Here is a 27,391-nt window from a genome sequence, read left to right as displayed (position 1 = left end):
AGATTGGGCAATGAAAATGTGAACTTGCATTCATCATGAGCATCCTATCGAGCATAACATTGTTTATTGTTCGGGCATATTAGCTGCATTTGTTAGTTGGTTACTATCTATTCTTTCCTCTATTATGCCTGATTTTGACCTAGTGGGAAGGTCGGCGAGGTCGGGGCCGAACTCACTGGAAATTTTGTTGTAGTTCTCACCCCACTATTTCTACAGAGCCGGGATCAAGCGAGCCGGCGGATGATCACGGTAAGGGTATCGCGTCGTAGACAGTGACTTCCCTAGTCAGTTTTATTTTGATAGTTGCATACCTTTATTTGCCATCTTTTGTACTTGATGATTTTAGTAATATCAAAGATGTTTAAATGAATGATGTAAAAGGATTTATATTTCAATGCGAAGGTTATATTTTGAGATATCATGTGATGTAAAAGAGAAGAAATGATGATAAAGAAAAGAATGCAAATGTACAAGTTGTATGCATGTATGTGATTTAAATTTAATCATAATACTTGTATGTTGATTAGTTAGTACTTCCACTTTGGCTATTGCTTGCCCTCGTGCAAGCCATTATATATGCTTCCGCATGTGCAAATTTTGTACTTTATTTGTACTTATTGTTGAGCCTTGGGCGGACAGGGGAGGCTCTGTCCGTTCGCGTCTGTTCGACGTGCTCGAACTGGCCAAATATGAGCGGGCTTGGGCGTGACATTGCATTAGCTTCAAAATTAGAACTTTTTGATATTGAGAGCTATGTAATCTATATCTATACATATATGAATCATCAGTTTGGGGTACACGTGGTAGTGAGCGGCGGAATCGCGGAGGTAGGCGGGGGCGGGCGAGGGCGCGAGTGTGGGCATGCGCGAGGGGCGCTAGCGGGCGCTGGCGCGGAGACGCGAGCGCGAGTGGCGTGGGCATGGGGAGCGAGCGGCGTGGGCGCCGGGAGCGCGTGGGCGCTAGCAGGGCCGGACGCGAACCAGCGCGTGAGCTCGCGCGAGGGTAAGAGCGGGCGGTGGGCCCGGGATGGGTGGGGCCCAGAGGGGGAGAGGGGAAAGTGTTTTTTTTTTTACACTCTCTTAAATTTTTTTTTTAAAGTCTAATCTAATTTTTTATTTTTAATATAAAAATTTAAAATATATAAATAATTTTTAAATAGGTTATATTATTTGTATTAAATATAAATTATAATTTTATACTATTAAGCATTTACATATAGATTGTATATTAAAAAATAAAAAAAAAAATTGATGGAGTTTAAATTAATTTTATATTTTATAAAATTTAGTTGCGAGAATCGTATAAAATATACTATCTACATTTGTAGAACTATGCGAAACATTCGAATTTTTAAAATCAAAGTATCATTGATTGACTCAAGTATAATATATCGAAAAATTGAATAATCAAAATAAAATTTTGAAAGATTGAATTTATATTTTTCATCCTTCAAACTATAAGACGAGTAATATTTTAATCCTCAAATTTTAATATATTATGATTTAAACTATAAGACATGTGACACTTTCATTTTCAAACTTTAATTAGTTATAATTTCTGACTTGCAATATGAGGTATATTATTTTAGTCCTCAATATTTATTACTGTTATAAATATTATTTATTATTTATTATTCTTCTGATTTTTACCCTATTTTTTTAATTCTTCTTATAATTTATTCTTACATTTTTATTGCAGCAATAATTGCTTTTTTTTAATTGATTTTTTAATATAATTTTTTGACTTTTTTTGTTATTTTTTTATTTTTTATTTTTACAGAATTGTCCTGTCGTAACGCGCGGATCCTTCATTAGTGTAATACTTATTGGGTAAGACAAAGTTGCGGCAAAAATATATATAAAAATTAAAAATACTTTTTTTTTTTAATTATTTAAAAGTATATTTTAATTGAATCGGGTACCATCTAAAAAAATATAATATTTTTCAAAAATAAATAAAAGGTATTTTATTTTACTTCGTCATAATACGTAGCATACTGTATCTGCAAGCCCAACGAGAGCTTCCTCCCCCAAAACGTGCTAGCTAGGATGTTAGGTTTGACTCGCCCATTTAATTAGCCATCCAGCTACCAATTTTGCAAGAGCGTCGGTTGCAGCCTTGCAGGTGATAACGCTACGGCGAGCAGCACACAACACGCCGCAGCAGCACGCCTGCAGCCGGGAAGTGGGGAAGTTCGGTGAAAATGAATTTGCTCTCCATCTAAAAAAACAAACACACAACAACAATCATCATCATCATCATCATCATCATCATCAGATACGCAGATCCGGAGAAGACGCATTTTCTCTTTTTCCCATTTTAACCTTTTAACCTTTTCTTTTCTTTTCTTTTCTCCCCCTCCCCCTCCCTCCTCTCTTTCGTTGGTTTGGGATTGGGTTGAATCGAGGTCGGTCGGTCGGTCGGTCGGGCGGGCGGGCTATTAATAGCAGCAGAGGGGGGTGAGGAGTGCAGGCCGTGGCGCCGCAGGCTGTCTTCGTCGACCATGTCGCTCTCGTGGTCTGCCGCCCTCAGGATCTCCCTCCTCCTCATCCTCCTCGCCGCCATCGTCACCGCCTTCCTCACCCTCCCCGTCGAAAAGGTATTATCTATTATTCTTTTCTTTTTCCACGTCTACCTACATTTTTCTGTCGGATCCTCTCTTCCCATCCCGATCCCCATCCCCATCCGCGATCGCGATCGCAATCTCCCTTTCTGTGTAAGGGGAAAGGGGGAGTTGTTTTAGCCCCGCCTCATATCTGGCAAATTCCACGTGATCGATCGATCGATTGATTGATTGAATGCGAATCGGTGGATGGACTTGTTGTGTATTCTTCTCATTTCCTTATTAATTGGTTATCGGATGCCGACCGGTATCTTTAATTTACAAGAAAAAAAAAAAACAATAATAATAGTAATAAAAAACAAGAAATCAGGGCAGCGAAAGAAAAGACGATGACCATGATTTCTGTTTGCAACCTATGATAAACGTGAAATGTCATTACACATAATTTGTGATTATAAAATAAGCGGCCACAATACCAAACAAGGCTGTAAAAAAAGGTTTGTTCTGCTGCAATACGGGTTTCTTTTGTTGTTTTCTGCCAGAAATTAGGCATATGATTCTGTGAGCGGCGGAGGTTCAATGTCTGTCTTGGCCTATTCATTCGGAAGATTACTGTTTGGATGGTTTAGTATTTTTGGCTGATCGCGTGTTAATTTTTCATTCAAATTTGTTGGGCAAACTTAACATACAAATGCAAGGGGACCAGTAAATTCTGCTCAGAAGAGAGGCAGCAGTTAATGAGGATGCGGTGCTTGAATGACTATCAAATAATAAACAAAATATGGTTATCCCACTGCACATGGCGTTTCTGAACGGTTCCATTTATCTAACCTCAAAACTCTGCTGATGGTTGTGACAATTAACTGTCTGTGAATTCTTGCCAGGATAGAGAATTGCAGAGTTCTGCTGACAATCGATTGGGGTGTACTAGTCGCATCTATCGAATGTTTTAATAGCCATCTTTATTGGAGTTTTAAGTGTAACTAAACTGCTCTTTTGCTCCAAAAGGAAAGGTGCCGGTATAATGGACTTTGAATGCTTCTGCACAGTAAGCTGAGAAGCACGATTGGTACCTAAAGGACACAATTGTGATCAGAATTCTGCAATGGCAGTCTATAATCATTGTTCTCTGCCTCCATATTTCCAGCAAAAGTCAACGAGTTACGAAAGGCAGATCCTAACACATGCTTTCGTATTATTGACTAGATGCTGGATGGCTATATCACTTGCTGGAGTGTAATTTATATTGGAAGTTTTACTGTCCTCGGTGAAATTTTTCTCCATCTGCTCCGGTAGTCCCTTGTAACTGAACAGCTGTCGATTAGACGAAGCAGGACTTTCAAAGAATCTCCTCTGAGTTGCAATTGTGTATAATTTTATTTAACCTGCCAATTCCTGCTGTACGTGTCTACTTATTATTTAACACAAGGCTTGCAGTTTCAATTACACAAAGCAGGACTGTATTTGCCTATGTTGTATAGATGGTGTTTCAAAACAAAAGATTCGAAAGAGAAATTTCACTTGCTGAACGCAGGAAAATTAATTAAGGTGTGTCGATGCACCATGCTAGGTCAAGTAGGCTCACTTTATGCTGGATGCATCAAACTCAAAATTCGAGTATGGCCCTGTAGAACCAAGCATGGCCAACAAACTCTCTGTTCTGGCCTAAACCTATAGTAATTTCCCTATTACACAATGCATTTACCTGCGTATCTTGCTTTATGCATAATATTCTTCTTAAATAAAAGATTACTCTATTTCTAGATAATAATTACATGCCATTCTAGATACATCAATGTTTTTAATTGGGAAAAAAAATTTCTCTATTGCTGGCTTTTTGTTTAAATTAAACTGTAGTGCAATTGTCTGTTTTCTGACCTTTCTATAGATTGGCTTCCCAAGGATTCCACTTCCATAAGTGTAATGGTACCCTTGTTGCTATCTCTTTGTATACTTTTTCCTACTTCAGTTGTTGTTATTTGTGGTTTTTGGTTTATTTTTACCTTTCTTTTCAAGTTGTTATTTTCTAAAATTGATTTGTCTAGATCAAATTATTGCCCTTTGCACATTTTTGATATAATTTTTACTGGTCCGACATCTCATGTTCTTCTAATGTTACGAAATTAATCGTGATGAGTTCCCACATCTTGGTTCATGGTAGTTTGAGTCTCATTCTTAATAATAGCAATTTATGTCTGTGTGGGTTTCCTTTTGTTCTTTCTCTATTTTGGCTTAGGAATTGGATTTAAGGGTTTAACTTGATGCCGGGTTTTACATCTTCTTTGATTATTGACTGAATGGTTAATATGTTCACGCATGTTTTCAAACAGATTTTGAAGGACTTTCTGTTATGGATCAAACAAAGCGTGGGCCCATGGGGTCCTCTTGTGCTGTAAGTGTCAGCTTATTGCTTATTGATTTTTAAAAAAATCAACTTTGATTTTTACTGCCTTCATAAATCATAACTAGCTCTAATTTGGCAGCTGCTACATTGTGCTTGCCTATATCGTCTTCATTGATAGCTCTTTTGTGGTGCCTTAAGGTGTCAAGCAATTTTTATTGTGCAGTAGCCATTTTCATCTTATATCTTTAATGTAACCACTTGGAAGTTTTCGACTTCATTTCTCCCAAATATCTTATTCCTAGAGATGGAATAGTCTGCACTTTCGCTCGATCAAATACCTGATTAGAAAATGAATTTCTTGGATTACTTCTCTCTCTCTCTCTCTCTCTCTCTCTCTCTCTCTCGCTCGATCGCTCGCTCTTCTAATGCCATAATTGCCAGCTTACATTACTTTTCAAAGATACTTCATACTGCATTTCCTGTTTGTCACTACTTTTCTCTTAAACTTATCAGAACTTAAATGCTGCCAATTACTTCTCTATTCTGAACTCAAACGTTCACGAAAAGTTTAGTTATATGGATATATTGACTGTTTTCAATCCGGCTAATTCAGGGTGGAATATGGATGCTTTTATTCTTTGAACAATCTGTTGTCTTTGAGTTTTGTGATTTTTCTTAATTTCGATTGAGTAAATGATTTTAAAAGCTATTTTATTTATATATGACTGTGTTTCATGCATGAATGGCCTACATTGATGAAATTTTGACATGCTTGCTTTTATTTTACTGTTGGGTGCTGTAGTTAATATTTTCATGCTTATGCTTAATTTGAACTAGTGAATCTTTTTTTTATACTAATTTTGAACTGTTTAGGAAAATGAAAATTGGTAAAATGATGATTTAGCCGACATAAATTGAGCCATCTGTCTATGAGGAGTAAGGCTTCAAGATCATTCAATAATCCATGCCATCATATACAAGATTTCAAGTGATGAACCAAAAACATCTTTCTCTGGGTCTTTTATTAAATTCAACAAGTATTTTTAGAATGAGCATTTAGCGCTATGACAAACATTTACTTGGTTCATGATTTTGACATCTAAATCATTTTTGATATTCCAAATTTATAAGTTAAAATGAAGTAGCTTAACTAATTGTTCTAATGGATTTATGGTATTCATGACAATTTCACAAATTCCATCATTTCAAAATGTCATTTCAAACAGATCTAGTTACATGTAAATGGAGAATAGCAGTTTCTACCATCGAAATTTCTTTTGTTTATTCCCGGTTGATATTCAAAACTCCTTGATCTACTAACCACCTCCAATGGAACAGTATCATTATTTATACAGGTATACATTTAATTTGTTATAATTTCTATGCTAGATTGTTTTGATGAACGAGTTCATGTATTTGCCTAACTATTACGTTGGCCAAATGAAGGAAATCTTGCATTTGCAGTCGTGATGGGTAATTTGTAAATATTTTCTTGTTGTTGCAGGGCTGTTGCGTATATTCCCTTAACGGTGCTAGCTGTTCCAGCATCAGTTTTAACAGTAAGCATGATTATCTTCTTTTTATTTTTTTTAATGTTGAACTTTCTTTGCTTTCATGTACTATCAGGAGAATGCAGATGCTTTGATTTACTTATTTTAAGCATTCTTTTAAACACATTTTCTATAAAGCCATACTTAGTAGTACGAGCGACCACAAACAACTCCCCTTGCGTGGGAGAGGATAAATTTTATCTTTTGGTCTTGTAGGGTAGTATTCATGATTCAGATGACTATTTGTATATATATATACACGAGTTTCAGGTATTTTGGATTTATGGCTTCCAGTACACGCAAACATTTATTATTACCTGCATAAAATGTTAGGATACCTTCGATTAAGACACCTTCAAAATATTGATTATAAAATAGACTAGAATCAATTAAAAGATGAGTTTTATTGCATAGGTTGTTGTAGGCTTACATGGCTTAATTAAGGGCATACTCCCAGTATACATGGATAAAGCATAAAAAGTGCTCAGTTTGATGACATGGCAGTCACATTGAGTTTGATTTTGCTTGCATCCTAGTTATATGTTCTAAGGTGTTGCGATTGATTGAACCAGTATATGATTTAGAATAACCGAGTTAGTGTTGATTGGGCTCCAAGTATATATGTTTTAGCTCAATTGTGTCCACCCAAAGGTGAAGGAATAACCAAATCCTAAGTATATCTGTTTTGGACTTAGTTGGATCTGATTTGAATTGAGCAGATCCTAAACATATGCTTTAGGACCTATTTGAGATTAAACTCTGTGTTAGAGTCTAGTCAAGATTTGAATTTATTGGGCTCTACATATATGTTTTAGAGTCCAATTGCATCTGACTTCACCTCAATTATATGTTCTAAGTGAAGCATTGACCAGACCCTAAGTATATATGATTTAGGTTAACTGAATTAGAGTTGGTTGGGCCCCGAGTATATATGTTTTAGCTCAATTGTGGTCCACCCTAAGGTGGAGTGACCAAATCCTAAGTATGTGTTTGGACTTAGTTGGATCTAATTTGAATTGAGCAGATCCTAAGTATATGTATTAGGACCTATTTGAGATTAAACTCTTAAGTATATGTGTTAGAGTCTAGTCAAGATTTGAATTTATTGGGTTCCTCTACATATTTGTTTGAGAGTCCAGTTGCATCTGACTTCACCTTAGTTACATGTTCTAAGTTAAAGCATTGACCAGACCCTAGTCAGTTGGATTTGAATTGATTAGGCTCTAATTTTATGTATTAGAGTTCAATCAGACTTGAGTTTAATTTGATTTAAATTAAACTCTAATTATATGTATTATAGTCTAATTTGGTTTCATTGAACTCCAATTATATGTATTAAAGTTCTATTCTATGTATCACGGACACTCCTATATGCCTTCTGTGTCCGTGTCAGACACTCGTGTGTCCGTGTCGGACTCGTATCCGACGCGGAGCCCCATGGACGCGTGCCAAAGATGATAAATATTTTGGCTTTTTGATACAAATTGTTTTGGACAATATAAATAAATTATGTATGGTGGAAAATTTCTTTCCTTCAATGAGAATTTTATTAATTTTTATTTGTATGAGAAATATAATAAAATTTAACAAAATTAATGTTTCGTATATAATAAATATATATTATTATTATTAATAATATTATATTTTATTAGCGGTGTGCATGCCGTGTCCGCGTCCTAATATTTTAGAAGCTGCCGAGTCGCCGTGTCCGAGTTGTGTCGTGTTCGGTGTCCTGTGTCCATGACGCCTAGGTTCTGTTTGATTTGATTTGAGTTCAACCTAAGGTGAAAGATGGCCAAGTCCTTGAGTGGATCCAAAGTCGAAAGATAATACCTTGATTATTTGTTCAGTAAGTTTGATATGCTCACTGATGGCTTAATGAGGTCTAGATGTGATACTTGTTAGTTCAAGGTGTTCCAGTCATAATACTTTTTACTGATTTTTTTGACTTGTCGATGTAATACCCTCAATTATAGTTATGCCCTTATGCCCAAGAGAACCCTCGAAGTTCACTTGTGACAAATGATCAAATAGATTACCAAATATTACATAAGTACATTATCTTGTCTTAATCTTTCATTATAGGGTGAATATGAAATGCAATTTTTATTTAAAGATGACTGACAAAATTTCAAAAGGGAGATGAATCAGATGATATAATATTAATTCTTTCATGGTGGAGTACATAGGGAACCTAATTTTATCCAAAAGATGACATACGGAGTCAAAGTTAACACTTTAGAAGTTTGATTTCTGTCAATATAATCTTAGATCCAGATTGGTACCACTTGGAACTAAGCGCTTGATTTTCAAAAGAAAGTGTTGGTGTCTTAGATCCAGATTGATACCACTGTTGAAACTAGCACTAAATTTGTGAAGAAAGCAATGGTGACAAGTTATGCTTGGGTTCAACAAATCACTGAAGGTAGGAGTAAAGAAGGTATGAAACTGAGGACTTAAGAGGTGGGGCATGTAACAGTGCCAACCAATATTCCGTACTATATGGCATTAGTCAGCATGTTATGGCATAACACAGTGCTGTGCTGACATGCAGCAGCTACTACCTTGTCCACACTAGAAAAATACACCTGTGCTGACACACTTTGGCAGAGGTTTTTTGTTACTTTTGGCAGCAATTTATTCCATTTGCCCTTAGATGTGCTCTAATTTAATCTTCTTTGCACTCTATTGGTGAAATTGCCTACTAGTTTCAAAGAAATTTCTTCAAAGTAAAATAGGATTTCATTACATTGAGATTTAAAAATTTTCAGGAAAGCTAAGTTTCTTTGAAATTAGTTATTAATTTCATTGAAATCTTTAATGCAAATGCATGCTTGATGCTTATGATGAATCAAATTAAAAGACCTATCATGTTTGCTACTAATTTCATCAATTTATTATTAACTTACAGGAAAACTTCAGATAACCCCCTTGTGGTTGTGGTTTACTGCTTTTTCACTCTAGTACCTTGTTGTTTTAACTGTATCACTTAAGTACTCTGTGGTTTCTCCGTTTCTGTTTTCGCTTTCCATTAGTACCGCCCTTATCTCTTTTGTTAAAACTTCAAACGGCCCCTTTGTAGTTTAGCACCACTTTTTCACTTTGCTACCCATGTGGATCATAAAATATATCACTTTAATACCTTGTGGTTTACTAATTTTAGCACTTCTAGTACCGTACTTGACATCAAGTCTTGATGGTGAAGTAAACATAAAACCACAAGATAGCAAAGTGAAATGTTTTCAAACCACAGGGTACCAAATTGAAAATACGCTAAACCACAAGGGGGCTATTTGAAGTTTCCCTAAACTTATTTGTGTTTATGGAAAAATAAGGGCTACATATTGGTTGGAGTTAAAATTTCTCAGATTAACCTTTCATTTCATCGGGTCATCTAAATGTGTGAATAGTTGAAATATATGAATAATAGAATAAAACAGTTCAGTAAGTAATTCTGAACTGTTTTTCACTGAAAAGGGTGAAAAACCTAAGATTTTGCCATTGACAAGGGTTGAGCAGTGCCCATACCATGTCAGTACATATGAGAATGTAAATATAACCCATGTTGACTGCACATGAATTCTTGTTTGGACTTATATTTTATAACACTGTTAGGCTTACTAAGTTAATTAATTAGCAGTATAGATTGCAAGATATAAGCATATTATAAGTCTAATGAGCTCGAAGAACTGATCTGTGATATCAATGGCATCATGATGCTCCAATTCCTCTCTATTAAGTTTGATGTAACTGCCACTAGAGCTTTGGTGATATCTCTTTGGGGAAATTGTATCAACTGTACCCTTGGTGAGATCTCAAGGAGCCATGAATCGATAGAGAAGGTCGAAGAAGATTCCTAATTGGAAACATTTCTTACTTGCTGTTGTACTGCTGTTGCTGTTGCTTTCCCCCCCTTCTATTGCTTCGATCTATAGGCAGTCGATTGGGTCATGTATTCTCCTAATGGTTGGTTGTCTTTTACTTAATGGTTTAATTAATTCTTACTGAAGAACTTACTGTGCTAACATTTGTAACGCTCATATGCTTGAAAGAAGGCAGACTATTCTGCATCACTGACATGAATTAAGTATGCACTTTTGAGAACACTGCTTCAGAAAATTATAAATTAATTAGAGTTCAACAATATTAATGAACGGTAATTCACTTAAGTAGTCTAGTTGCATTAAATATTTTATTTAAAGACAATGATTTAGTTTGTTGATGTTCATCACTTGTCAAATCCTGTTTGCTTAGCTTCATTATATACAGTCGAGAAGTTACCGTCCTTTTCTTCCAACATGATCTAAAATGTATTTATGTTATTGAATATTGTTTCCTTCTTAATGTCACGGTGACTTATTTTCACATATGTTGTTAATATGCAGCTTGGAGGTGGTTATCTCTTTGGTTTGCCTATCGGCTTTATTGCTGACTCTATTGGAGCAACAATTGGTGCAACAGCTGCTTTTCTCCTTGGTAGAACGGTACGAAAGATGAACAGGAAATTTTTAGCTAAACATCTCAATGCAAGATGTTTTTTTTTTTTGTTTGGAACTTTATTCCTTTTAATTCATGCTTATATGACTATATGATGCCCCACTTCCCAGGGGGTCACCCATCCTAGAACTATTCTAGCTCTAGAACGCTTAACTCTTTTAACCTCTCGGGCCTCACCACTGCCCAAAATGATATAGCCGGGTTTAAAAGGTTTAGCGCTATTATATCTCATACATAGGACTATTCGAAATCCTGGGGTCTCACAGTCTCTTACTTTTGAAGCCCTGATGTCCTCGTTAGGCTCAAGCACACCCAAGCATCAGGTGTTGTGAGACTAGTTTTGGTAGCCTTAGACGACCTTGTGGGGAGCTACATTTCATCCACAATGATTGTCCGTGACGCTCTGCCTGTTGTATGATTCAAACTCAGTCGAGACTCATCTCACACTTCCGGTTGGTGATTGGCTCTGATACTAACTGTGATGCCCCGCTTCCCAGGGGGTCACCTATCCTAGAACTGCTCTATCTCTAGCACGCTTAACCCTTTTAACCTCTTGGGCCACGCTACCCCTCAAAATGTTATAGTCGGGTTTAAGAGGATTAGTCCTATTATAACTTATATATAGGACCGTTCCAAATCCTAGGGTGTCACAGACTAATTGTAGAGTGTTAGGTTTGACAAGGTTCCTGGCTTGAAAGACGCGACCAATAAATGCTCTGTGCATGCAGTTTTTATTTTTTGACTATTGGTCTCCTTGTGTTTCAGATTATATTATAAACATGGCATATATGAACTGTCATCTACTGTTAGATTACTGTCATATTGTTTCTATATGTACAGGAGCTCTTGTATAATTACTTCAAACAGATTACTGGTTTGATTAATCTAGTGCTGCTTTTGTTGTAATTTTTTTTTTTAATGATAAGTTTGACTTCAGCAGATTTATATATAAAATTTTGCGAAAAGATCAAAGTCAATTTCTATATTACTTTTATGCCTGGTTCAGATTCCATGTCTTATGGTTTGCAGATTGGGCGGCAGTATGTTATCTCCAAATTGAAGGATTACCCAAAATTTCAGGCAGTTGCTATTGCAATTCAGAGATCTGGTTTCAAGGTAAAATCATTTCTCTTCTTTCTTACCATCCCTCTTGTCAATCAACTCTACATTTTTTGACTTGGTTAGCATCTAGTTCCCCATTTCATGGGAGTAACTACTGGGTTAGACTTCAGTTTTAGGATCGTAAAATGAGCCAATCCACCTGTTGCTGCTTATGTAGTTCTACTAACTTTCAACCACATAGTTTTAATGTGCCATGTCCTTGTGCCAATCGGCCATTCGAACGGTTGGCTCAACCACAGTCGGCGCAACTATCTATGGAACTCCTAACTGTCGGCATGAGCCAGCACACAATTTAGTCAGCATGGACTGCAAGTGTGCCCATGCTGGTCAGCTTTGGTGTCTTTTTCACTTATGAGATATCTTTAGACATCTCTTGAAAGTAAAAAATTGTCAGTCAACATGGGCTATGCAAGTTCACTTGATTTACGTGCAAACGTAGAAATAGCTGATTATCTCCCTCATGGCTTATCTTCCATACCACAAAATTGTGTTCTGGGTTGATAGGGACCTGTTTTGACACGCTCTCTGTTGTCTTTCATTGTTGCTGTTCTATTAATTGTTGAATACTCATAGATGATATATTGCAAAGTTCACAAAACTAGCTTTATTCGGTAATCTGATTCCTTTCCAATTTCTTTTGCACTTTAATGATTATTAAGTATCGTCTCTTGCCCTTGTTTGTATATTCCTTAGTTGCTTGAATGGCACTTAGCTTTTGTGCAGTGTGGTTGTTAAGTCTCTATATACTTGAATGACAGATAGTTTTCTTCCTTCAACTTGTCATGATGGATTAAATTTGTTCTTTTACTATCTACAGATTGTGTTGCTGCTTAGGCTTGTTCCGCTACTTCCGTTCAATATGCTAAATTACCTGCTCTCTGTTACTCCTGTTGGCATTGGAGAATACATGTTGGCATCTTGGCTTGGGATGATGGTATGCTATTTGTAACACTTTTTGTTTAAAATTTTTCGTGAGATTATCTATCTTTTAGTTTGAATACAATTATATAAATATTGAAGTATACTTGAATTTATAAGGAGAAAGTAGGTGCTATCAAGAAGTCTCATATTCATGCATGCCATTTTGCTATCTTATTTCACTCTTCTTATAGGGAGAACTTGCTCAATTTCAAATGTTCTTTTACAAATGTATGGCATGATGGGTGTTTGGCCTAGATTTTAGAAAGTGATTTTACGGCAAAAATTGAATTTTCCTTCAATAAAGCATTTGGTACCCTCTTTTTAAAAAGGGTTAATTGCATATTGCTCCCTGTAAACATAGCGAATTGCAAATATATCTCTACAAAATTGAACTTTCTTATGTTATCCCTGCAAAAGTCCTGATGTTTTCAAATATACCCCTACTGTTAGGATCCGTTAGAAAAATTTAGTTAACCAAGGTAAAATACTTAACCCTGGTTGGTCAATGAGGTAAATTGACTTTTTACTCTTCTTATATTATATATATCTTCTTCTCTCAATCAAAACCCTAGCAATGGGAACTCTTCTTTTTCCTCATTATTTCTCTTCTCCATGCTAGTTTCAAATCCGTAACTAGAATTTCTCCGTTCCCATTCGTCCACAACGTGTGTTGCTTTGCCCATATCGAACTCGTGTTGCTTGCTTCCTATCCAATTTTCTCTATGATTTTTTCTTATTTTGCTCAAAAGAAAAGGTTTAGGAGAAAAGGAGTGAGAGAAGTTGCAATAATGATGGATTGGGTTGGGTTTTAAAGCGGAAGAAGATGAGGAAGAAGACCATTGAAAATTTTTGGGGGAGCATTTTTGCACGATTATAACAATTGGGGATTTGGAGGGACATATTTGTGATGACAAAATCGACATTTTACTTACCTGCTGTTAAAAAATAAACAGTTCCTTAACGGTAACAAACTAGAGGAATAAATATGAATATTATTGGACTTTTGCAGCGATAAGAGTTAAAAGTTGAACTTTGTAGCGATATATTTGCTATTCAACATGTTTACAGAGAGCTGTACCCTTTTTAAAATGTGATTCTGATTTTAAAAATTTTAGAGGCCCGAAAATCAGAAGCAGCTAAACCGCTTCCTAAATTTTGATTTCTGCAAACTTAGAAGCTAAATTTATATTTGGAACTCAAATTTCTATTTGAAATTTGATTTTGGATTCAAATTTCAAATTTGATTTTGATTTTGAATTCAAATTCAGATTTTATATTCAAATTTTAAATTCAAATTCAGATTTTGAATTCAATGTTGAATTCAAATTTAGATTTTGAATTCAATTTCACATTCAAATTTTGATTTTGAATTCAATTTCAAATTCAAATTTCATTTTTCAAATTTGATTTTTGGATTCAAATTTTAAATTCAAATCCAGATTTTGTATTCAAGTTTCAAAATTAAATTTATATTTTGAATTCAATTTAAATTCACTTTTATATTTTGAATTCAAATTTATATTTTGAATGCAATTTCAAATTCCAATAGATTTTGGATTCAATTTCAAATTAAAATTTAGATTTGAATTCAAATTTCAAATTCATTTTCATATTTTGATTTCAAATTTGAAATTCAAAATTTGCATGTGAATTAGAATTTCAAATTCAAATTTAGGTTTGAAATCAAATTTAAAATTTAAAATTTGAATTTGAATTTAAAATTCAAATATAGATTATGAATTTGATTTTACATTCAATTCAACTTTTGATTTTGAATTTTAAATTCAAATTCAATTTATGAATTCGATGTGAAATTTAAATTCATATCTTTATTTTAAGTTCAAATTTTGAAATTCAAATTCAGATTCAGATTAATATTAAAAATTAAGAATTTTAAATTTTCAATTCAAATTCATATTTGAATTCAAATTTTAAAATGAAATTTAGCAAAAAAAATATTATGTGCACTTGGCCAAATAGTTTAAGAAAGTTAGTTTCGAAAAATTACTTTTCTGCCAGACTCGGTCAAAAGCTCTATAACTTTTAACTCAATGGCAATTGTCCAAACCAAAATAAATTCAGCAAAAATTACTTCTCCAACAATTAGATCGAACAATCCTATAATCTCTCTTTAGTTTTGTTATTTAATAGCACATAAATAGGTTGCTTTGCCACTTGTAAAACTGTCAAAATACGAATAGAGATTCATTTAGGCCTCGTTTGGTACCATTGCCGTTTATTTTTTAAACACTAATTCTATATAATTTGATGAGTTGGAAAAAGGACTTTTCTTTTGTTGTTATAGATAGCTTAGAATGCATTTGGATAGATGGCAGCTTGTTTAAAAAATTTTGGAGCCAAAAAAAGGTATTTTCCAGCTTTTGTTTTGTGTTGCCAAATAAATACCTTGGATGAAAAGATTGTAAGCAATCTACTGTCCACTCCTACATCTTTTTATATAAAAAACTATTTAAACAAAAAACAACAAGCAAACATGATACCAAATGTGGCCTTAGAATTTGATTTTACTTGTTTTGGTTTGTATGATGAAATTCATTTTGATGAGTTATTTTACAATTTATAGTGTATATCTCGTTTTCAACTGTACCAAATTGAAAAGTGAAGTACGGTTGGTTGTTTGTAAGATGGTAAGTTGCATTGAAGCTATAAACAACTGGCATAATTTTTTTTTTTCGTTTTTTTGGTCCAATGATGATAATTATTGACAGATATCGCAACTTAGTGTCCCCAATATTTGTTATTTTTCTTTTCAATCATGAAAATTGGATCTACATATGAAATACTCAACCCCTTTCAATTTATTGACTCATAAGTATGTTTGCAAGAATTTTTTAGCAAGGGCATATATAAAGTAAGAAACGATGCCTCCTCTTAGCTACCATGGCTTGTCTGTCTTGTCTTTATTGTTCCATTCAAGCTTTCTCATTATCATCATCACTGCACCACTACCTCTATTGTCTCACCCAGCTACAACCCCCTTTGTATTAGTTTTTTTTTAACTAATCTCAGCCGATCAGGCGATAGACTTGAGTGTGTTGGGACATTTGATTGATAGTCATGTCTCGAGCCACAGGCCCACAGCGGAAGTTCGATTGGGCATGTGCGCAGTCCCGCCGTATGGACAAGGTTTTTTCGCACATACATTGTCAAAACAACAACCAATATATTCATCTCACATACTGATATATAAGTTGAAATACAAGTTGATAGGCGTCAAAAGCAAATAATGTAACTATTAATTACATCAAATTTATAACATCTTTACATTTTGTCTTAATGTAATATATACATGTCTCCATACATCATTGCCTTAAACATCACTTAGTTACTTCAAGGTTTAACATCTAAACTCTTGGTATCCTAAAGTGGCGAGGGACCATCTAACTCGCAACACCCTTTCCATGGTCCCATGCTTCTCCTGTAGAGGTTGGATCGATAATATAAAAACAACAACAAATAGGAGTGAAAACTATATAAAAAAGTTCCCAATGGGTATAGCTGTTGAGAGGGAGATTTGCACTTGCTTGGTCTAAACGAGGCACAATAGAGAAAAGGAATGATATTAAACAATATCGAGTAACAAAATATCACGTGACCAAATATGCTACAACTATTATGCCTCTACAAGGATACAAAGCATACAAGAATATGTTCAACTTGCTAACATATGCATCAAGTTTTCCACGATATGACTAATTGGTACATTACCCTATTCCATTGATCGGCACGCAGTTCGGTTTTGGTTTGCGCTGATGCCTCATGGGTCGTGTCTATTGCATCCATTACTCTTATGTGGTTGTGCATCACATCCATCACCATTTTCAGCACTAAATAGCATAAGTGAGCGGGCTGGCAAGGCTACAGAGGGCCAAGACTAGCGGAGTTGCGCCCTCCATAGGCATTTGCTCATTGAGCTCAATTTTGGCTCTTGCGAGCTTGATCTTATGCTCATATGTTCATAAAATGTTTCATCTTTAGGTTTCTACTCAACTGTCTAATTCTTGTGTACAAAGGGTAGATAACATTGCTCAACAAAGGGTTGTTACAAAAGTAATTGAGTTCTCTCATCATGCTTTCTACGAAGTAAATAGAGCAACAATAATCAAATAGCATGCTATTACAAGAAATTTCCAAAGAACTTAAAAGAGTTTATCAACTATTTAGTTCTGTACATCTAGCAAGTATAAGCAATACTACGATATCTTTGAGCAATTACGTTAAAGAGACAAAGCATGCTAGATATGGAATCAAATAGACATGGGGAAGATTTCACAGCTATTGGAAAGCTTAACGCACCGTGGTTAGCAAAACTTTGTCGTAGAGTGAGTTTTGGTTGTCGTGTCTACTGATAGCCCTACTATATGGGCTTCCACAAAATTAGCCTAAGAAACCTTGAAAAATCAATTATCTTACAAATTTCATCAAAATCAACTATTCACTAAAAATCCCTAAAAATCCCTAAAATCCACTTTCCCCTATAAGCTTGGAGGGTGTGATCTTACCTCTTTTGGACCTAAGTTTGATAGTAATGCGTCAAAACTTTAGGGTTGGGGTCTTGGAGAACTTCCTCTTGGATAATCCTGCCCTATCATCAAGAGAGGAAGATGGAGCTAGTCGAGGGAAAGATCGGAGATAAGGGTTAGGGTTGAGAGTTGGAGGAGGAAAAAGAAGGCGGAGAAGAAGAAGGGAGTCGAGTGGAGATTTAGGGTTTCTCTTTGAGTGGAGAAGAGTAGAAGAGACTTAGGGGATTTGGGGGTTATTTATTAAAGGATGACAACTATTAAAGAACCCCTCAAAAGGGAGAAATTGCAAGTTATGCAATTTCAGCTCAAGACATAGTTGGTTTTGGAACTCACTATCTAGTTCCGGAGCATGAACTTAGTTTCGGAACTCCTACTCTGATTCCTTAAAACTTGAAAGCGACTGGGTGATCATGCTAGGGTTCTGGAACCCCTAAGCAAGTTCCTCAGAAACTGAAAGTTTGGATGGAACCGATTCTAGCTATTTAGGTTCCGGAACTTCATAACCTAGTTTCGGGACTGACACTCGTAGGCCACCTGTAGTTTTGGTTCAAAAACTCTCATTTTCACGTCATTTACTCCCTAAATCAAATCCAACTCCTCTTTAACCTCTCTAAATCCTATCAAGCAATATCTTATATCATTTTCTACTGAACTTTGCTAAAATAGCTAGAGTTTAGTTTGCGACATCTTCTCCTTCTAAAAAAAAAACGACTGTGAAACTTAAATTCATACCTTACTCCGCGCTCTCAAATAAGTGAGAACCGCTCCTGCACTCGGCCCTCGAGCTCCCAAGTAGCCTTGCACTCTTTGTGATTGTGCTTTGAAACCTTCACATAGGGAATAGTGTGATTCTATAGCTATTTTTCTTGCCAGGCTAGGATGTGAACTGGAGACTCCTCATAGCTCAAATCTTCTCGTTGTTGGAATGGTGCAAAATCAACGGCGTGCGTCGAATCAAACAGATACTTGCGGAGAGTTGATATGTTGTGAACTCTAGCAAGGTTGGGAGGCAATGCGAGTCTATATGTCACCGGGCCAACTCGTTCTAGCACCTCAAAAGGGCCAATATAGCGAGGACTCAGCTTACCTTGTACTAAAGGGCCAATATAGCGAGGACTCAGCTTACCTTGTACTCCAAATTTCTTCACTCTCTCATTGGTGAAATCTTTAAGAAGACGTGATCTCCAACATTGAATTTCAAATCATGCCGACGCTGATTAGTATATCTCTTTTGTCTGCTTTGCGCCATCAGAAGGCGTTGACGCGCAATTCTAACCTTCTCGTCGGCTTCTTGAACCACATCTGGACCTAACGTCATCCTTTCGTCGACTTGCTCCAATGGAAAGGAGATCGACCTGACCTTCTATACAAAGCTTCATACAGAGCCATCCCGATACTCGAATTGAAACTTTTATAATAAGTAAATTCTACCATTGGCAAGTATCGATGCCATCCACTCCTATAGTCAAGAATGCATGCTCTCAATATATCTTCAAGAATCTGAATAGTTCTCTTCGATTGTCCACATTGGGGTTAAAGGCCATGCTAAAATTGAGTTGAGTGCCCAATGTCTCGCGCAAACTCCTCCAAAACTGATTTACAAATTGGGGATATCGATTCGAGACAATTGACGTTGGAACTCCATATAGGCACACAACATCGTCGAGGTAGACTTGCGCTAGCTTATTCCTCGACCATGTGGTGTAGGGATAAGGAGTGGATTTGGTTAGTCGGTCTGCCACCATCCAAATTGTGTCATGGCCGGCTTGAGATCGCAGCAACTCAACTACAAAATCCGTAATAATGTTATCCCATATCTAGAGAAGGATAGGCAAACATTGAAGTTTGCTCACCGGGAGTTGGTGTTCCACTTTCACTTGTTAACATATAAGGCATTGAGCTATATATCATCCAATATTCCTCTCCATTTTGTGCCACCAATAATGTGTCTTCAAATCCTTATACATTTTAGTGTCGTTTGGATGGATTTTATTTGGCAATTGGTGTGCTTCTCGTAGAATCTCTTCTCGGATCTTCGAGTCAGTCTCTTCAATACCAGATGGTACATTTTGAAGGTCCGGGTCTGCATCCTACTTCTCTTTAATCCTTTCCAATATAGTTGGTTGCTTCATCATGGTCAACAGTCTTGTTTAGGGCATCAGGTGTCACAACCTCTAATTCGAACTGTAGTATCTCCTCAAGTAGCGGCGATTGACTTGTAATCATCGTAGTTAAATTTTTCACAGATTTTTGACATAGCGCATCTGCCATCACGTTCGCCTTTTCTGGGTGGTACAAGATGGTGGCATCATGATTTTTGCAACTTCAGCCACTTGCGCTCCCTTAAGTTTAGCTCTTTCTGTGTGAATAGATATTTGAGGCTTTTGTGATCGATCTAAATCTTGCAGTGCTTGCATATAGAAGTAATGAGGGCGAAAATCACTATAGTGAGCTCCAATTTGTGAGTTGGATAATTTCTCTCACAATTCTTCAATTAACGGGAGATGTAGCCAATGACCTTCTCGTGTTGCATAAGAAGACATCCAAGCCCACTACACGTTGCGTCACTGTATATCATAGAACCTTCTTCCGTGATCGATAATGCAAGAATCAGAGCCGTTGTCAACTTGTTCTTCAATTCCTCAATTTTTTTTTTCACACTCATTGATCCATGTCCCTTTATGCGTGAGGTGAGTAAGTGGAGTGGAAGTTCTCGTGAATACTTCCACAAATCATCAATAATATCCTGCGAGGCCAGAAAACTTCGAATTTGGTGATGTTTGTTGGTTAGGGCCAATCTTCACCAAGAAGGCATCTTCACCAAGCCAAAAGTTGCAGTTCTTTAACCTCACGAATAACTTATTCTCCAAATGAACTTACAAAACTTGCCTCAAATGTTCTTCGTGCTTTTTGTTGCTTCGGGAGTAGATCACAATACCGTCGATGAAGACCATAACGAAACAGTCCAAGAAAAGTTCGAAGACACGGCTTATTTAATTCATAAATGCTGCTAGGGCATTTGTAAGCCTAAACGGCATAATAGTAAACTTATAATGACTATACCGTGTTACATTGCCTTGTGCACATCCTTCGGTTTGATCGTAATTGATGTAATTCGACTGGAAGTCAATCTTTGAGTACAACCAGAATCCTTGAAGTTGGTCGAATAGGTCATCAATTCGAGGCAATCGATACTTATTCTTAATCGTGACTCTATTAAGTTCACGATAGTCCATGCATAGTCGGCTTTATGAAGTCTTTCTCGAAAAGATCTTGAAGTTGTACTTGCAACTCTCCCAGTTCCGCTGGTGCCATCCTATATGGTGCTTTGGAGATCGACATGGTCCCGGAAACCAAGTCAATGACAAATTCGATCTTTTTGTCTAGCGCTATAGTCAGCAACTCTGCTTGGAATGCGTCGAAAAACTCTTGGATTATGGGAATGTCCTCGAGCTTCGGAATCTCCCTATGCTTTTCTACCACCGTCGCCAAAGGGCTACACATCCACTATTCATCAAACGTTTGACTCGAGACGTAGAAATCGTCATGGCAAAGACAGAGCTCTTACAACTTTCGCAGATGACTCTTGTCCTGGTGAACGGAAAGTCACCATACTTTTGCAATCAATTGTAGTGTAATATATATTGAGCCAATCCATACCCAACACTACATCAAATCTTTTTTGTCATTTCACTACCAAGAAGTTCGCGTGCATAATCCAAAAACAAGGTTTTAAGTGCCCGTCGGCACGGGCCGTATTTACAGTGCCGTACCGTGCCAAAAAGATACCGGCACGATATAGACTCCGTGTCGATGACACAGCTCAAAACCCTCTATTCTTTAAATTAGTAAGTAATTTCCTCAATAAAGTTCAAACGATGTGATAAAAAAACATAATAAATAGTTAGAATATTTTGTTGCTAAAGAAAATAAATATTTCATGCTATTATGTGTCGGCACACAAGAATTTTTTTGACCGGCACGCATCGGCACGGCTCGGCACGCACCGTGCCGTACCGTGCCAACAAGTTTCCGGCACGACCCCGTGCCACGGCACTTAAATCCTTATCCAAAAACCTAACTCAACCGAGCAAGAAGGGCAATCCAATCACCTAACTTAGTGACATGCAAGATATGATCAGGCACTTGAACCCTTCATAAATATGGTAGTTGAACCAATTTTATTACATGCAATATAGCAAATGACCAGTTTATAAATGAATGCGACACACCCGTATCAAATATTGTTCTAATTCTTATGTCATTAATCAAAATGATATCTGCAATGACGTCGCCTCATGTCGACAACTCATGTGCTTGCGCCGCAGATGTACGGGAGTACTTGGCATCTGCTAACATGATGCAAAAGGGAATATAGCCGGAACATAGGCGGGTGGAATCCCTACAGCCCCTCTAGGGGTCGAAGGGGCTGCGGCGGAAGATGGGGCTGAAATGGGGACACACCCCTAAGGCACTTTGCCTGTAGGTGGCACAACTGTTCCAGATTGCATGAGCAAGTGCGTCGTGGCCCTCCTCGAGTTCTATTGACCATGCGAGCTTTCCGCCGAGATTGCATGAGCGGGTGCTTCGTGGCCCTCCTCGAGTTCTACTGACCATGCAAGCTCTCCACCGAACGCTCATTTCTTTTTCTCTTTCATTGGCTTTTCACTCCCTTTTTGATAAGGAGCGCCCATCCACCACTTCTTAATATGTTTGAAGGTTTAGAGATTGGACGACATGGTAAATTCCGGCCTTAATCCACCCTTGAACATTCGGGCCTTATGCTCATCATTGCACACCACATGCAGAATACAATTTACTATGCGCGCGAACTCCCCTTCGTATCCCTTTGCTGAAGCTTTTGCAAATCCTGCTCTAATTGACATTTGACACTTTGAGGAAAGGTCTCGAACAATCTTATAGTTATCTCAAGTGACTCCTGCTTAGGGGTGAGCATCTGTTGATTAAGTTCAGTTCAGTTTTTGCAGTTTTTTTAAAACCCACTTGACCGAAATTAGAAGCATGACGAACCAAATCTGAACCGAAATAATTTGGTTGGTTCGGTTCGGTTTATTTGGTTTGTGTAAAATATTTTTTATTTGGTTCTTTTTAAACTGCTAAAACTAAAATATAATCATGATTAATTTTATGTTAAAAATCATTAATCTAAAGATAATATAACTTAATACCTCTAATTATTTATTTATTATTTAAAATTAAATATTATAATTTTTTGTAAATTTTAGACTAATATATTGTGAGACCCCAAATTGTCCTATATATAAGATATAATATGGCTAAAACTCTTAACCCGGCTTAAGCATTTTGGGTGGTGGCAAGGCCTAAGAGGTTAAGAGAGTTAAGCGTGCTAGGACGGGAGTAGNTTTTATACTTCATATATCATATCTATGCCTCATTTAGCCTAGTGGGGTATTTCGCTAAGGTCAGCGACTTGCCCACTGTGAACTATTGATTAATAGTTCTCACGCCCTCGATTTTGTTGATTTTTTTTTCAGAGCCTTTCACAGCGGGAAAGGCTAGGGATCATGGCAAGAGAGGCAACAACTAGCTAGCCTAGTTAGTTAATTCGCGAATTATTCGCGAATTATTGAAAATCCGAATTAAACGGTCCGTTTACGAATTTTTCCCAAAGAAAGAGAATTATTCGCGAATTTTTGGGCCAGCCGAATTATTCGCGAATTATTGAAAATATGAATAAAAAACTTATAATTTTTATTTTTAAATATAAATTATCTTATATTTTATATCTTATATTTTATATTTTATACCGAATCCCTTTTTTAAGCCGAATTTTTCAACGAATTTAAAAATTAGAAAACGAATTTTATGCGTATTATATCCGTGCCGAATTTTTGCCGAATCCGAATTAACTAACTGTGGTTTGGCCAGGCTTTTAGATATATTGTTAAAAAAGTACTATGGAATATAGTGCTATAATGTTGAAAAAAGCTGTAGTGTTTGGTTGATTTAATTATAAGAGTACTGTAGAGTATAGAAAATTGTTTGGTAAATATTCTAATGAAGTACTGAAAATGCTTATAGAGCTAACATTACCAAAATACCCTCCATTCTAATTTGTCAAATAATAATTTTTTAAAGTCTTAAATTGAAAATGAGGACAAATTATGAAGAAAATGATGTACAAAAATCTATTTTATAAATTACTTGTTGCCACAATAGTTTTATTACAAATTGTATAATAAAAAAATAAATTGTCGCGACTTCAAAAAAGTTAACATAATTATAAAAATGTTTACATAATTCAGAACCAGATTCAAATTAATTAAAATACTACATAAGTCATAGGCAATAATATCTCGAATTACTTTGATTTCTATGTAAGGGCAAGAATGGGATTGCAAGATTTTTGAAGTTTTTTCCTTACGCAGAAGTACCGCTCCAATTTCTTGTGCGTTTCCACCCCATGTCGCAATAATTATGTCCTCATAATGCAACACATGCTTTTTTTCCCCCCAAATGGATACAAATGGGTGTAAAACACAGCCCGCTTCTATAGAAACGTGGCCAAACTCCCCCTAAATTAATAAAATTTTGGTTTATTCGATTTTTTTTCGGTTCTTTACTTTTAGAACCGAACCGAACTGAATTATATAAAATCGAAACTGAACCGACTTATCTTGGTTGGTTTGATTTGGTGTCCAGTTTGAGCTGAATTATGCTCACCCCTACTGCTGAATCAGTCTTTGGATCATCACAAATTTAGGCCCACCGCCACCTCTTCAAGAAAATGAGTCACTTTACCATGTGGATGACCCACTTCTCAAGCCACCCACGGATCTGGATCCTCTCCATCAAAAGATTGGAGCTTACATTTTCAAAACTTCTCCAAACGGGCAAGCATTTGCTCCTGCTCGGTTTCTAATACTGCAGCGGGGAAAGCTATCATTATTGGTGCAACAACTTGGGGTAGTCGGGGCGGTGCTTGCCAAGGCACACACTAGTTGTCGGAGTCGGCGACTCGGGCAGGAAGGACTGGTTTTTCACTGTGGCTCCTTTGGCATTTCGGGTCAGCATGGGTGGGGGAGACGGATCTTGACCTATGAGTAAGTTCCTCGAGCCTTTCCATATGTTCGTTCTATCGGCGTGAGGCTTCTGCTTGTTGACATAGTTTTTGCTTGCCTCTTGGCCACACCAACCAATGTGGCTAGTTGGTCGCAAAGTTCTCAGATCCTAGCGATTCGAGAACTTTGGCCATGTTGCATAGACCTTCTCTGGGGTTGCCTACATGATGCCATCGCTATTTCTTGGAACACAACATATCGGTCAATCAAATGACCCAATAGATTGACTCCACTAAACACATAATGTAAAAAAAAGTCATTGAAGGGCACTTCTTCCCAACTCTTGACACTATGTTGTTGGCCGCCAATAGGATTATCAAATGAAAAGAAGACGCAATACCTGGATTATCAAATGAAAAGAAGACGTAATACCTTCGATTGGTCTCCAATAAATTGTTGGAGACAGCATCACACCAACTCGATGCAATTATTTACCTTTTGCCAAGTTCCACATGTAATCCTATTCTCTCGCATTCCCAAGTCCATAAGGTTACTCTTACACCTAGGTTTGCTAGGACCATCTACAATAGTCTTCTATTGCTCTGATACCATATTAATCTGTCACGCTTTGAGCCACTGTGGAAGCTTGACCGAGCACATGCATAGACCCATCGTGTGGACAAGGTCTTCCCGTACATACAAAGAAAGTGTCAAAACAACAACCAATATATTCCTCTCGTATACCACAGAATATATAAGTTGAAATATAAGTTGATGGTCATCAAAAGCAAAGTAACTATTAATTACATCAAATTTACAACATCTTTACATTTCTAAGCCAAAATGTGATATGGACATGTCCCCTAAACATAGAGATGTTATGTGGGCCGTGCCGGCCGGCATAACCTACATTCATGCGGGCCAAAACCGGTCGGGGGCAGGCCCAGCTCCAAATTCAGGGCAGGCTAGATCTTTTAGGCTCCCTGCCTAGCATAGCTCTTCGGCCCTATAAGCACAGGCCATTCCTAGCCCACTTTTTTTATTTTTTGATTTTTTGTAAAATATATTGTGAGACCCCAGGTAGTCCTATATATAAGATATAATAGGGCTAAACTCTTAACCCGGCTTAAGCATTTTGGGCGATGGCCGGGCCCAAGAGGTTAAGAGAGTTAAGCGTGCTAGGACGGGAGTAATCCTAGGATGGGTGACCCCTTGGGAAGTCGGGGCGTCACAGTTGGTATCAGAGCCAATTATCAGCCGGAAGTGTGAGATGAGTCTCGGCTGAGCCAGGGTTATACAGCTGGGAGAGCGAGGCTCTCATGCTGTTAACTATTGTGGGTAGAGCGCGGCTCCCCCATAAGGTCGGTTGAGGCTAGCGAGATGAGTCTCACATCGCCTGATATTTGTGAGTCTGAGCCTGACGAGGACGTCAGGGCTTAAAGGGGGGGGAGATTGTGAGACTCCAGGTAGTCCTATATATAAAATATAATAGGGCTAAATTCTTAACCCGGCTTAAGCATTTTTGGCGGTGGCTAGACCCAAGAGGTTAAGAGAGTTAAGCGTGTTAGGAAGGGAGTAATCCTAGGATGGGTGACCCCTTGGGAAGTCGGGGCGTCACATATATAAAATTAAAAATATGAAAGGTTAAAATTCTCCTATGTAAATCTATATTTTGATCAAAAAATTAACATTTGTAAGAACAATTATCAAATAACAAAAATTAATTTAAATTTATAATATTTTAACATTTAAAAAACTTTTGGACTTGGTGAGTGGGTTTTGGTCCAATGGACCAAAATATTTTTTGGTCCATGCGACCAAAAAAAGCTACTTCCCAAGGTCTCTCTTCTTCCAAGGTTTGCAAACGTTGGGAGAAGAATCCTTGGGAGAAAGGCCTGGTCTACGAGGATCTTCTCCTAAGGAAGGCTCTTCTTCCAAAGACTTCAGGCCCGACAATAGCTAGGTAGCCTTGCGGCTCGGGCCATGCCATGCCGGGCCGCGGGCTATCCCCTCGGCCTAGCATGGCTCGCGCTTATTTCGGAACAAGCCTTGCTAGGGCACGGGGCCGACAAGGTTGCAGGGAGCTGCCTAGCATGGCCCGAAGTACCGAGCTGGGCCGAGCTGGTTTGGGTAGTGTAGTACATCCCTTATCTATACATCACTTAATTACATCAAAGTTTAACCTCTAAAGTCTTGCTATCAAAAAGGGGCGAGAGACTATCTGACTCGCAACAGCCTTTCTCCTATCCTGTGCGTCCTCTGTTGAGGTTGAATCTATGATAGAAAAGCAACAACAAATAGGAGTGAGAACTATATAAAATTGTTTCCACTGGTGCAACCTCTAAGAAGGGCGATCTGCACTCAGTAGGTCTATCTAAATGAGACATAATTGTAAAGGAATTACAATAATAAACAATATCAAGTAACAAGAATATCATGGGATCAAATACGCTACAACTATTATGCCTCTATAAGGATATGAACTGTACAATAGTATGTTCAACTCGCTAACATATGCAGCAATTTTTCCACGATATGACTAATTGGTATATTATCCAATTCCATCGACCCACACACAGTCCGGTTCTAGCTTGTGCTGTTGCCTCATGGGTTGTGTCCATTGCATCCATCAACCTTTTGGAGTCGTCCGTTGCATCCATCACCTTTTTCGATACTCAATAGCATAAATGAGGTTGCTCGCAAGGCTACACCTCTGAAGGGCTAATGCTCGCGGAGTTGCGATCTCCACAAGTGTTTGCTCATTGAGCTTGATTTTGGCTCTTGGAAGCTTGATCTCATGCTTACGT

The 27,391-nt window shown here is 37.2% G+C and overlaps 1 protein-coding gene across 1 annotated transcript in view; it reads left to right on the top strand.

Annotated features, from left to right (window-relative positions):
* LOC109724185 (TVP38/TMEM64 family membrane protein slr0305-like) overlaps positions 2,458–27,391 on the top strand; it is a 32,485-nt gene continuing 7,551 nt past the window's right edge. Inside the window, exons 1-6 of the mRNA XM_020252916.1 lie at positions 2,458–2,599; positions 4,894–4,955; positions 6,412–6,466; positions 10,843–10,941; positions 11,984–12,070; positions 12,894–13,010. Of these exons, the coding sequence (XP_020108505.1) occupies positions 2,504–2,599; positions 4,894–4,955; positions 6,412–6,466; positions 10,843–10,941; positions 11,984–12,070; positions 12,894–13,010 (516 nt within the window). The 5' untranslated portion in view covers positions 2,458–2,503. The remainder of the gene's footprint in view (positions 2,600–4,893; positions 4,956–6,411; positions 6,467–10,842; positions 10,942–11,983; positions 12,071–12,893; positions 13,011–27,391) is intronic.

The sequence above is a fragment of the Ananas comosus genome, linkage group 18 (assembly GCF_001540865.1).
Source record: "Ananas comosus cultivar F153 linkage group 18, ASM154086v1, whole genome shotgun sequence".
Classification (NCBI taxonomy): Eukaryota; Viridiplantae; Streptophyta; class Magnoliopsida; order Poales; family Bromeliaceae; genus Ananas; species Ananas comosus.
This window is presented reverse-complemented; position numbering and strand designations above follow the sequence as displayed.